The sequence below is a fragment of the Mastomys coucha genome, unplaced genomic scaffold (assembly GCF_008632895.1).
Source record: "Mastomys coucha isolate ucsf_1 unplaced genomic scaffold, UCSF_Mcou_1 pScaffold22, whole genome shotgun sequence".
NCBI classification, from domain to species: domain Eukaryota; kingdom Metazoa; phylum Chordata; class Mammalia; order Rodentia; family Muridae; genus Mastomys; species Mastomys coucha.
In genome coordinates, this window is record NW_022196905.1 from 88,781,492 (window position 1) to 88,795,378 (window position 13,887).

At 42.3% G+C, this 13,887-nt stretch overlaps 1 protein-coding gene across 1 annotated transcript in view; it reads left to right on the forward strand.

The window, feature by feature from the left end:
- Positions 1-13,887, forward strand: part of Fras1 (Fraser extracellular matrix complex subunit 1) — a 415,397-nt gene that overhangs the window by 170,467 nt on the left and 231,043 nt on the right. The window contains exons 5-9 of the mRNA XM_031391220.1: positions 141-300; positions 1,818-1,951; positions 8,244-8,327; positions 9,915-10,016; positions 10,321-10,512. Of these exons, the coding sequence (XP_031247080.1) occupies positions 141-300; positions 1,818-1,951; positions 8,244-8,327; positions 9,915-10,016; positions 10,321-10,512 (672 nt within the window). The remainder of the gene's footprint in view (positions 1-140; positions 301-1,817; positions 1,952-8,243; positions 8,328-9,914; positions 10,017-10,320; positions 10,513-13,887) is intronic.

Below are 13,887 nucleotides of genomic sequence, written 5' to 3' on the forward strand. Positions count from 1 at the left end.
TGCAATCTCCAGTAAATCCTTGCCAGTTCCATCCTTTCCCATCTTTTTAGCTCCCATGCTGTACAAGAGAAGGTTTGTTTCTGTTGGGCTGCCAGAAGTCTGGGGGTCTAGAGCTAACCTTTTGTCCACTTTACTTTCAGCATGGCACAGAGTGGGCCTTAGCTCCATGTATCATGTGCTCTTGCACCCACGGAGAGGTGAGATGCTTACACCAACAATGCACCCCATTATCATGTGGACCACAGGAACTGGAATTCCTTCCTGAAGGACACTGCTGCCCTATCTGTGTGGGCACTGGGAGTGAGTATGAGCTGGTGGGCAGGGACCTTCTCTGCTTTTGAGGTTACAGATGGCACCTCCACTCTCGTCTTCCTTGTTCAGTGTGGATCAAAGATTCTGGAGTCCCTTCATATTTGAACCAAGGTGTGGCCTGCACAGATCATTAGGTCGAATTGCAAATGTGGGATTCTGCTGTATCTTATTTGTATGCTTTCCTTGGCCAGCTGAATCCCTTTACACTTCCATCCTCTGAGAGAGAAAGGAGCAGGGGAACAGTCCTTTGATTCGACTTCACGAAGCCAAGTTCCCTTTCTCCCTTGATAGACAGAAGGACCAGACCTGTTCTCTATGTAGTATTGCTACTGCTGATCTGTCTGCTGGTTTTTGAGATGATGTAATATTTTCTCCTAAGACTAGCACAGAGGTGGCAGAGGGTGAAGGGGGGGGGGTCTTTCATTTGTGTTTCCTGCAATCTCACTGAACAGATTACTCCTGCTATAAGCTAAGGCACCTGGCTTTCTCTCAGCAAGTCACGAGCACGCTTCTAGACTTGTCCTTTGAACTAAATGCATCCATCTCAGTACATTTTAGAGACATGCACCCTGTTACAATTTGTTAGCTAATAGTATGGACTTCATTAGAAGCAGGAATGAACAGCGCCCCATCATGCTCTCTGGCATTTAATGATTAGAATGCTTCTTTTGTTCAGTGTCCATTGGAACCCATGCTCTCATCTTTTCCCCTAGTTTTCTTCCACCTCTGCAGAGCTTTAATAGAGATACCACTGCTTTAAAAGTATGCCCATAAAACCATGGAAGTAGAATGCTTGCCTTATGCATTTCAGAACTCACCAGCCAGCCGATATGAGCACGGTCAACTGCTTTGAGCAAAATAACCCTCAATGTGAAAATCTACGAGCAGCCGAGTGGAGATAGCACAGTGCATGTGATGCCCCAGTTTCTGGGGATCACTCTTAGATCTTAGGCATTTTTCATTGGTCCTTTGTGCAAAAGGCATATTAAAGGCCTTTAGCCTCAAGAGATTAGTACATCAATTAGGAGCAGCTCTCTAACTGGTGAAAATACATTTCTTGTTCAAAAAGTAAAGACAGCTCTTCCTCTTCATCTATGGTCTCTCTGTATGTGAAAAATTCTGTATTTTATATCTGCTCCCGTGAGTCAGTATACTCAAAGGAAGGAGACACTCCCAGGCTCCCTGTAACTACCCATGGGACATGGCGCATAGAACACATGAACAAACCAACCTTCCTAGAACTAAGTTTCCTGACGAGGTGAAAGGGACTTAGGGAGCAGGCAGCTGAGAGCTTGCTAAATCAGTGGGAGATGGGATCATGCATGGACTGAGGCTGCATAGCCCATCTGCTTTCACTAGAGATGGCAAAGTAACAATTACAGAGTGTGAAATTCAAGGACATCTCACTGCCCAGGCAGTGCCCCTTAGCCCGGTCTGCACACGCAGTCAGCTCTGAGACCCACACATGTGTAACTTCCCCTAACCCTATGCCTTTGTTCTTCCAGAACCCTGCTCCTATGATGGCCAAGTGTTTCAAGATGGAGAGGATTGGCAACTGAGCCGCTGCGCCAAGTGTGTATGCAGAAATGGGCTCACCCAGTGCTTTGCAGCTCAGTGTCAACCTCTGTTTTGTAACCAGGTAAGGAAGACACCCTCAGAGTAGACTTTTCACAGGCAGATGACTGCTGAAGAATTAGGAGAGGTTTCTTTTTTAGGATATTGTTAGGCCCCTACCTCAGAAAGCACGAGAACTCTGAAGCCAAGGCTGTTTCATTTTCCTTACACTTTCAGAGACAACCTCAAAGATGTCTTCCTTTTTTTCTCCTTCTTCCCTGAGAAGATTCAGATAGGTCTAATTACCCGCCATTTAGGCAAATTGTTGCACAATGAGATTAAGCCTTAGGGCTACACATAAGGAAGCCTCCAGCTTCCTTATGCAGATGTTTTCCCTCCCCAGAATGTCAGATTAAACATCTGGATAACTCAGTAAAGAGACGAGACTTCTTACTTTTCTCTCATGTGTAAGTGTAGTCTACTATTTAAAGACGCAGACATGTCTCTGAACATGAATTGTCCAGATGGACACAATTTGATTTTTATAGGGCAGTGATTCAAATTCTCACAAGTGTTTTCTCAGAGGGTATCCAGGAGAGTGGGATCCTCTTCATCTAATGCTGATCCAATTTTCAGACTGTTAGGCAGTTCGCACAAATCTGGAGGAAAGACTACATTGCAAGCATCCATGGCATAGGCAGTGTTTTATGGTCTCTCCTCTTCCAGAGGCTCCCAAGGATGTGCTGTGAAAGTTGACAGGTAACTGTGAGAGGAGTTTTGCCTCCAGTGGAAAAATTGTTTCATTTTTGATCCAAGGAAAAGCTGCGAACCAAGATTTAGTTGCTATAGAGATGTACTTCATGTCAAATAAAACAAAATCAATAACACGGCATATTATGACAGTTGGGCAATATTTTTAAAGACAGACAAAAGGCAATTAGCCACGAGATGCTAAACGCCAAATCAAGGGAAATGTTCCTAATTGAAAGACTGGATTGTATTGACCACACTATGCCAACTTCTGTGTTCCTGCATCAGCTCTCAGTTCACTACCACCTCATGTCCTAGCTTCAGATCACTAGGGAGTGACTTGTTGGACTGCATGGGACTTTGTTTGTCCTCCCTGTATAGTGTGGGTAGCTTCACAATTTTTTAACACTATTGTAAAGGAGGTGGAGAAATGGAGATCCATTGAGAATCTTCTGCTTTAAATTGTAAAATAGCCAACCTGCATTTGAGGTTCAGATTGGAATCATTGAAAATACTATTTCTCATGTTAAAAAGAGTAGGCATATACTTCTACTTCATTCATAGTATTCACTCATTGTTTGCACCAATGTATGTAATCAATGCAAAAAGGTGAGGTTCAGTATGATACCTGAGGAGTAATTAATAAGTAAGCGTTCTCAGTTGCCTTTGTATCCTTAAGTCATTTTTGCCATGATTATCTATCTATCTATCTATCTATCTATCTATCTATCTATCTATCTATCTATCTGGATGGTTTGCACTCACCTTTTGTGCAGATCCCTTGTCAACTGTATCACACAACACCGTCACCTGTATCATCACTCAGTAAAATGATCTCTGCAGTTTGATGAGACATATTCTATTCCTGCTGATCTTTAATCAGTTAATCTGCTGCATGGGAGCTATCTAAGCCCAGGCCTCAGGTATCCAAGCAATGGCCCTATTACTGAGCTTTGAATTTCACCAACTTATCACACTATTGATTAATCTAAGACATTTGAACTTCATTTTTGGGTGTTTTTATCAAGAGAGATTATTTGTATATTCTCTGAGCTTTCACATACTTGAGAATATATTTTCTTGTTTCCTACATGAGAGATAATTTGAAGTCTAGAACTTAGTGGGCTATAGACTCATTCCCACTAAATCTTGGGTCACCTTGTCAGAGGGAACCCTAAGGTCTGAGTTTTCTCCTGCTTTGACCCTTGTTGCAAGACATACAATCATTTTCTTATGCTTCACTTTTCCTAAATGTGTCCATAACCCTCTTCTGATCTCATGTTTGGGACTTTGTTTGAGAAGGGGTGTTAGGAGAAACATCTTACTTCAACACTCCCTCTCCCCTCACCTGAGGACCAAGGTGAGAAAAAAAATATATATTATAATATACTTAGTATATATATTATTATATTATTTAATATATACAATATATATTTAGTATATATACAATATACAATATATATATTTATTTAGTTCTCTTGTAAGGTACCCCATTTCTATTCTGTAATTTATAGCTAGTGTTGCTATGATGTATCCTTGTAGAATGTTTTTAAACCCTTATAATTCAAACATCTTCCAGGGCATTTCTAGATGAGATACTGTTTGTAAAAACACATTCTGCATGTATGAGAGCTGTCTGCCAAAGATACAAGGTTCTGGGCAATGGAAAGTGGAGAGGCAGATTCATGACCACACAAAGTAGAGTTCACTGAGGACTTAGAGACAGAATGTATCTTGGATTTCAGCAAGACAAGTGTATTCCTCCATTCCGAGACAGGACGAAGTCATTTGCTTGTGAACCTAAATGATTTGGGGCCATATTAGAATGTGTGTAGCCTTTCTTGAAACCTAGCGATGTATCAGATAGCAGTGGGCAGCACACATGCTTGGCAAATTAAATAGTGCTCTCTAATTGGGGCTTGGGGTGTGTGCCAGGTTCATCTGGTAGGCAGGTTGGTGGAAATAACGAAGATGGCTGACTGTAGTCACTCTGAATGAAGCCTTACATGTATCTTATCTTTCATTTTCAATATCGAGCCCGTTCCCATTGTATCCCAGTGGATTTTTTTCCAGATTGGTGTTAGTGAATTACTTTTATTCCAATTTTTCCTTCTCTAGAAATATCTATGACTCTGGGTTGCTTTGCTTTATATCAGTCATTCTCATATTTATTACTTGGTCTCTTTCTGCAGCTTGGAGGAGAATTTCTTAAGTTGATGTTCATTGTTTCTAGGACTAAAGATGCAGAGATGAGAGAGCAGAGAAGCAGGGACCTCATTTGCCCTCTTGTTTATAACCATTAGACTACATGCTTAGCTTTCTTACCCTGCCCCGCCACCCACTCTTCATCGGACCTAGCGTAAGAAGCATAGTTCAGTCATAGGGATTATTCTCAGTATACAGGAAGCTCAGAGTCATAGCGCAAGAAAAAGCTAATGGAAGAAAAGGAACAAAGAGGAAAGAGAAATCATTGGATTTTGTTTCTTTGGGTCTTTCTTTATGAATGCTGCCGAGTCAATTAAAACTTAATCCATTTCCATGGTTCACCTTTGATTGTCTTACAGGGTGCTTAGCTCTCAGTTAACAGCTTTGGCTTCTGAGTGAGTAGCAGTTATTTTCTTTTTTTTCACCCTTGATCAAGAGAAATCCTTTCTTATTTACTGACTGAATGCTGCCACTATAGTGGCCTGCCCTCCATTCCATCCTCATGGGTGTGTGGCCAGGTGCTCAGGGCTCTGATCTGCTTTCACTTGGTGTGGCTGTGCTGAGCCAAGATAAGATCTTTCCCATTTCCGCTGCCTGGTCCACTCAAATTCTCAACACAAGAATGGAAACCATCACCTCCAGTTTTCCCTATCATCCCAAGGGCCTTTTCTGTTTCTCTGACTACGGCTTTAACATTTAGCCATACAGTTTCTAAATCACTTTCTGTGGTCCCCTTAACAGTCCTCCCCATTATGTTGTGTTGTTGGTATTGTGGGCTCTAGCTAGGTGTAGAAAGAAAGATATGAAAGACCGAGAATCTGGGGCTGCCACCCCGCCTGCCTCACATAGCAGTTTATGAGGACCAAGCTTGGATCCGGAGAGGCTGGGGGTTAGGAGGACATGATGACTCTTATTTGTGCTTTTACTTACACAGCAAAAAAGGCCACACAGTATCTTACAGTCAGTAAATTCCTGGCAATGATGGAAAGATGGCTGTCAATTCTACTTTATTTGTGGCAGCATCACTCTGATATTCTTCAGTGTACTGTGATAGATAGGTATTATGTCAAGAGCTCTCAAACATGATGCACTGTAAACTTCATTATCACAAGAGTTTTTATTTAAGGGCAACTATAATCCAATATAGTTTCCTGGTAACTCTACCTCCCCAAATGTAATCTCATTCACCATATTTTCTAGTACTGAATTTTTACAATTATGGAAGCTATTATACTAGAGCCAGAGCACACATCTTTCTGCAAAGGGATTGAGTAGTTTCAGCTTTGTGTTCTGTAGAGTTAAAATGGCTATTGAGCTTTGCCATCAGAGCATAAAGAGGATAGATTATATATATATAATACATACATATATTATATATATAATTATTTATATATATTATCTTTATTTTAGAGATAGGTGGTAAGATGCATATGGTTCCTAGTCCATACTATACTGGGCCAAGTTAGATCATGCTTTTGAAAGGAGTGTCTAAAGTATAGTGTTAAAGTCTTTGTAGTGGTTATGTTTGTCTCATGTTGGTTAAGATAGACTGGGCTGGGGAGTTGGCACCGTGGTTAAGAACACTTCTTGCTTTTGCAGAGCACCTGAGTTTGCTTCTCACCCCCCCTGTAGCTCCAGGGGATGTGAATTCTGGCCTTTGTGGTGATTCACCACACATATGTGCACATACTTATAAACACACACACCATACACACACACACACACACACACACACACACACACACACACACACACACACACACACACACTAATAAGTATTTACAGAAGACTGAACACTGAATCTGCCTACCCAGGACAAGAATGACCATGGTTTAGTTCATTGTTTTGTTAACTATAGGGAAGTTACTGGATAATGTGGTAAAGTGTGCCTCCACTCTGTCAACCAAAATTTCTATGAGGAATTCTGAAGTGAAGAAATGATCAGCTTTCTCAGGGCCTATCCAGTCATCACATATTCTGTTGAATATCAATGTTCAACTTTACTTTATATATAAAATAAGAACATCAATGTTCATAATACTTTATATATAAAATAAGAAGATATCTCCTTAAAACAAAACAAAATAAACAAACAAAAAACCAGCTGCTGCTTTAGTTCCAGTGGTTTAGGCATTAACAGCAAGCCTATCAGATAATAATACAGAAACTTGAATGGCAGTGTATAATAGTACTAAATGATCGTGGAGATGTATTACTGGCACTTTCTATGAAAAGGTGACATCATAGGGCCCCTGTCCCTTCCATCTCAGGTATGCTGGTTTTCTTTTTCTTCCAGAAGAAAAACTAGAGTAACTATGAGAGTGAAATCTGTTTCTCCTTCTCATAAGAGAAAGTGCTTCCGTCTTCTGTGTAGTAACTACCACTTCTTAGTCAAGGCAACTTCGTTTGTTCTCATCCTTCTCTACCTTCTAATTGATCCTTCCTCCGGACACTGAAGAAGGCTATGGGATGAATGAGAAGCTGATTCTGTCATCTAGGAGGATATAGTTGCTATGACAACAGAGATGAGTGCCTGACTTTTCTGGGGTACTGCTTGTAATGGTAGAGATGAAAACAAAGAGAAAAGGCAGTTGAGGATGGTTCTCCAGATGTAGGATCTCTGACACATTTCTCTACAGTGCCTGTTCCAAGATTTCTAGAGGATGATTGACTCTTGCTTGTGTTAAGGATGTCTCTAACATTTATATAAACATATGGCTTAAATCAAGATACAGATATATAGTGAAATAGCCGATCTAGGAAGGGGATACCTTTGTGTTCAGGTTTAGATGTGAGTCAAGAGAAATACACATAATCTTAAGTGTCAATATGATTACGACTCTGAAGTTTTTTGTTTTTTTGGGGGGGTGGGGTGGGGTGGGGGCGTTTTCAAGGCAGGGTTTCTCTGTGTAGCGTTGGCTATCCTGGAACTCACTCTGTAGACCAGGCTGGCCTCGAACTCAGAAATCCACCTGCTTCTGCCTCCCAAGTGCTGGGATTAAAGGTATGCACCACAACTGCCCAAAAGGGTCTTAAGTTTTATTTCAGTCATTTAACATGAGCAGCCAGCCATATAACCTTAGGCAAGTTACACAACCTATCTATTGTCAGTGTTCTCATTTAAGGCAAGAATAAGACCACCTACCTCAGAGAGTCATGACAGGAAATAGGATATGCCTGGTGAAGACAAATACTGTTTTGTTTTTAGAGTTATTTGTCTTTGATAGTTTTAGTGGAGGACGTGCACACACTTTCTATGGTTCCCACCAACCTTGGGGAGACTGCTACTTACCAGATGTGTGGCTTACTTTAAATGAATGCTCACTGACAGGATTTGCTGTCCTACCTGCTTGTAGCATGTGGATGAGACAGCTGTGAGTTAGATTTTCCTACTGATGGATTGTCCCTCTCTGCATGTCAAGGATGAAATTGTCGTCCGGGTCCCTGGGAAATGCTGCTCTCAGTGCTCAGCGAGATCCTGCTCTACAGCTGGCCAGGTGTACGAGGTAACTGCCACATGCTGCCCGTGGGTGTCCTGACACAGTTTTCACACTTCCATCCCATGCTTCCCAACCACAGAACCCCTCAACCCTCATGTCTGACTCGTAGCCAGGATTAGTAACTCAGTACACAAATGGCTTTTTTCTCCTTCAGTGCTTGGAAAACCTTTATGAAAAAAAAATTAAGCTGAAAGGGATTATAAATATTAAAGAATGTGCTGGCAAGCAGAACCCTAGTTCATGAACCTTGGGAAAACTTACTGTTCACACGCACGCTGATGAGGAGAGAGGCAATGATTAGTCACTGACTGTTTATGCTGAGTTTCAAGAATCTGGGGCTGGCTAGCTCTTTCATTGGGTTTTATGCACTGATATCCAAAGATAGCATCCCCCTATATTACAGTGGGAAGAAACACAGGGAGGCCAGAGTAGACAGCTGAGGCCATTGAGAGACGGAAAGTGGATTAAACTGCAAACTCAGTGATACTATTGAAACGGTCTAGACAACTACGCTTAGCCCATAGTAGTATAAAATGATGAGGACTTTAGCAAATTGAGTGAATGAATAAATGATCTGTCCTAGGGGTATTCAAGTTGCGTGTGCATGTGTGTGTGTGTGTACGTGCCTGTGTGTTTCTGTATGTGAACCTGTATGTGTCTTTATGTATGCACCATGTGTATACATGTTGTTTTTTGAAGTTCTGAAGGGCCTTGGATCCCAGGAACTGGAGTTACAGGTAGTTAAGATCTCTTATATGAATACTAGGACCCAAACCCAGGTCTTCCACGAGAGCAACCAGCACTGAGTCACTGAACCATTTCTCCACCAGTGGAAAGCCCTTTCGTCTGTGCTGTGTGTGTCCCATTTGGCACGGTGGTCTCATTTGATTTTTTTTTTATTGGACAGGTTTATACTAGGTTTCTTTTTCCTTCAGGAAATAGGCTGTGAAAGTTTTTGAATTTGTTTGGCTGCAAGTACCAGAAATGCCTGAGTAACAATAACCAAAATGATAACAGTTGTTTGAGAAAACAAGATGTCTAGCAGGAAGGGCTCTGGAGGAGAGATTAGTTCAGGTCTGGTGTTACCTTCACATGGGTGTTTGTTAATCATGTCTCCCTTGATGTCTCTTGGATGACTTTTCATTGCCAGAAAGCCCACGCTCATACACGCATTGCTGCTGGCTGGTGAAAGAGAGACATGGTTGGAGAGTAATTTCTTTGAGCTCCAGCATTTGAGCAATCCTGAGCCAACTCCTGTACCCTAGGTGCCAGGGAAGCTCCTGGCAAAGACCTAAGGAATGTCCACCAAGGAGTCAACAAATAGGGTCTTCCAGCTCACGTCAGCATGCCCAGGTCATCTAAGCGCTTGAGTGAGTGAGCCTCAACAGATTGCATCCATGCAATCCAAGTACAAATGTATTTGAATATCTTTTCAATTATCTTTTCTTTTAGAGGCCATTTTTACCTAGGTAATTTTGCTTCTCAGAAATGTGTTCAATGTTGCTGCATGAAAAAAATGTATGTGCCTGAGCTTTTGTTTGAGGCATGTGGCAGTTGATGTGACACCCTCCCCTTTCCCTCTTTCTCTCTCAGCATGGTGAGCAGTGGAAGGAAGATGCCTGTACCCTGTGCATATGTGACCAGGGACAGGTCAGGTGTCACAAACAGACGTGCCCTCCACTGAGATGTGCAAAGGTATTTGAAAGCATGTGACTCACTCTTCTAAGCTCGATTGTGGATCACTTAAGAAATGCATTTCTTAGTCTACTGTGTCCTTTTTGATAGAATCAAAAGCTTAAGAGAATATGGAATGTTGTATAAAGGTCTAAAGGGCCTGCCTCCCTGCAGGAGAGCTGAGGTGGAGAGCCGCCTCTCCCCTGGGCCAGGAGGAGTTGTGTTACACATGGCCAGTGTTCTGTGTCTCTTTGCCGCTTGTTGACTGGGATGCTCCCACTGTCTCCTAGGACTGCCCTTTTCTTACCATTCTTTGTTTCTCCAGGGTCAAAGCAGAGCCCGGCATCATGGGCAGTGCTGTGAGGAATGTGTGTCTCCTGCCAGAACCTGCTCATCCGGTGGGGTCCTGTGGTATCAGGATGAAATGTGGAAGGGCTCGGCCTGTGAGTTCTGCATGTGTGACCAGGGCCAAGTGACCTGCCAGACAGGAGAGTGTGCCAAAGTGGCCTGTGCCCTGGTAAGAAGTGAAGGCATTTCCATTTGCCCCGTGGCAGCTCCTCCCAGCAGATGGTAGATGCTCCCTCCTTCCTGGCAGCAGAGAGAATGGCAGGCGGATTGCTCACATTTCCAGGGGTCTCTGAGCACGGAGATGCCGAGATAGGAAGTGAATGTCACTGTCTGTTCAGACTAGCTTGGAACACTCCCCGGAGCCTTTAGCTATCACTGCATCTGTTCAGAGTAGAAGAACTCAGCCAGAAGCATAAAGGGAAGGACATGATGGAGGACATTAGCCTAGCAGTCTGTGCAGCTGGCCCTCATCAGTAGTGCACTGCCCTGTTTGCTCTGGTCTTGAGTCGGTGGTCTGCAGGTGTGCCTGTGGCCTGGCTCTTTCTGTAAGCACACTGGCTGTGTGAGCCATCCTGTGGACTAGGAAAGAATATATATATATATATATAATTTTTTTTAAGATAGAGCAAGGGAACCTCGTAGACAATTAACTCTGCTGGCCTCTGTTAACTTCTACTATCTGCAGAATTTCTAGCTGGGTCTGCCTGGCTTCACATGTATATTTTAGGGAAATTACTTTTTTCTCCCCCCTTTGAACTTAATTTTGACCCATGACTTAAAAAAAAAAAAATTGCTTTAGAAGTTTTCTCTTCCTCTGGCTGCTCCCATCCGCCCCTCCAGTTTCCCTCAGGGTTTTGAACTTGAGGATACAGGGACACTAACAGAGATCTGAGGCATAGGGATCAGCGGAGGCTTTTTTCTTTCCGTTTTTTTCTCTGCCACTTCCAGCATTGAGCCTAAAGAGGGGCAAGCTTTCAAACAAGACTGTCATTCACAGAGAGTTTTCACTTCGCCTCCCACATCCAGGTCTTGGCAGAGCTGAAGCATACTCAGGCAGAGAGGGTCGTGCTTTCTCATAGACTTATTCACCCACCCCCACCCCCAAGCCTTTTCATTTCTGTTTTTCCTTACTTACATGAGGGGAGTCGGAATGCTTGGAAGGAGATGACAGAAAGCTTGATGAGGGCCTTTTCCTTCTCTTGCTCTCTGTGGCAGGGCTTCCTTGCCTCTGTATCTGACCATGTTGGGTTATACTTTAAGGTTTAACTCATTAAATATTCCAAGGTTTGTGAAAAATAGGGAGAGGTGGTCCTGGCTGGCTGGGCTTCTCTGCTGCCTACTCTCAACCTCCCTGGAGGAAATTAGCCTAACCCACTGTCCCTTTGATAGCATCTTTCTGCATGTCTGCTGGCCCACTTGACGTAGAGTGTCACCTAACTGTGGTGGCATCAGCTAAGCTCCCTGTGTGTCCTTGAGGACAATGAGGAGCTGCTGGAGTTGAAAGTGCCTTACTCCCTAATCTGTCTTCTGATGCTCTGTCTGTCAGCCTATTGTGCTCCCCACCTTTGCCTCTAAGGACGGAGGTTCTGAAGCCCCATTTCTGTTTCTTCAGATGTTTGGTTTCTCCTAGAGTATCTTCACATACCCCCAATTTTGTGTAAGTTAGTAGATTCCAATTTGGAATTATTGCCAGTAGTGAAATTTTAACCAAAATAGAATCTTAAGGAGGAAAAAAATATTCTTCAGCTTCATTTTAGATACCATAATTCTGAAATTAGCTTTGGTTAATGACCTTGTTAAAGCCTGGTTATCTTAATAGCTTCTTAATTTCTGCTTTGCTTGTATCTCTGGTGATCAAACAATGAAAAAGGCATACCATGACCTTGAAAGTTCCTGGGATTTGTTGGAAGCTAGATACAGGAGCAGAAATGACTCTATGTAGAGGTCCGCAGGAGCACCAAGGATTATGGAAATATGAGTTAAATTCCTTCAGTGCTCCGAAGAGAAATAACTGTGAGGGAGCTGAGGAGTGCACTTCTGGGGCTCCCAGTCAGTTCCACCCTGAGCTGCTCTTGAAAATATCAAGACTTCTCATCTTGGAGACCAAGGGTGTATTAGGTGTTAGTGTCATGCATCTACATAAAGCTATAGAGATCTCAGTTTCTACAGGTGACCGAATCATACATGTTCTCCATTGCTGTTTATTATTGAATCAGCACCAATGTTCTGGATAGCCTTGAATCAATGTACATTTTTTTTTAAAGGAGAAAATGGCATGATCCTTGTCTTTGATGTATTCTGTAAAATCCCTCGACCCTGAGACATAAATTGATCAGTGGTAGACTAGCACAATATGATTGATTTCATATTTCCAGGTGTTATTATGTCTTTGAACATAAATTCAGATGAAGATATCAGATTATTTCATTCTTCTTAAAAGGCTCTACTGTTTACTGGAGAAATATACTGTGCTGGGAGGAATAGCATGGAGCACGGTGCATGGAGGAGGGAAGGCATGCATAACGGGGGAGCCTTCCCTTTCTTCCCATCAGAGGAAAACTACCTCAAAAGAGGCCATCCTGTGCCAATGCGCATTAAATTGATTTCCAGAGGCATGGTCCCCTAGAGGTTAGGTATTCAGCAGCGAAGGTGCAGCACATGTTTGATATTGAGAACACACTTTAAAAATGAAATGAATGAGTTTGTTTCACAATTTAGTTCTATTCAAAGCTGAAGTCAAATGCTAGTTGGCATGTTCCCCACAGCAATAAGCTGGGGTGTTTGGGGACAGCTAGGCTACTATAAATAGTAAAGCTGTTTAGACCTTCCTACCTCACCCAAGCTGAATCCTTGCTTCCTGGGGACAGGGCTGCTCTGTGTAAAGGCTCAGAACAGCCACCTTCTCCTCTCTTTGGGCTGTGAGAGCTCTCTAGCAACCCTCTGCCATACCTTTTCTTTTTAACAGAAGTACACACTCTTCCTTGCTTCAAAAATACTGTTTTAAGCGACTGAGATTACACACATATAAACCCTCTTATGTGCGTTGAAAGCACATTTTCAGTCTGATTTTCAGTGACGCCTTCACCATAGCTGAGTCTCTGTTTCTGCAAAACAATTTATATGTAAATACGCCTGATCCCCATAGCACCCACTGCTCTCTGTTGGCCTCAGACTGGTGTGAATTTTGATGGACAGCAATCCCTTCTTTTTGAAATAACTTTTAGGAATTGTACAGTGTTATAGCCATTCATACAGTTTTGTGTTTGCTTTAGAAATTTAGGTTTCTCATCATTAAAAAGGAATTGTATATTCTGTTTAGCAGATCCTGAAGACTCTAGAAGAGAGACTAAAAATCCATTCTTAATGCTACAACTCAAAGACAAAAAAATGCTTTTACAATCTATTTGTCTTTAATTATAGTGTTTGAAACATAAACTATCATTGTTTAATATGAGTATTTAATTTTACAGTGCTGTTTCTTTTTAATGTGGTTCCTAAAGTTTGAAATACAATATAGAGCCCCCAAGTTGAATATTAAATATTT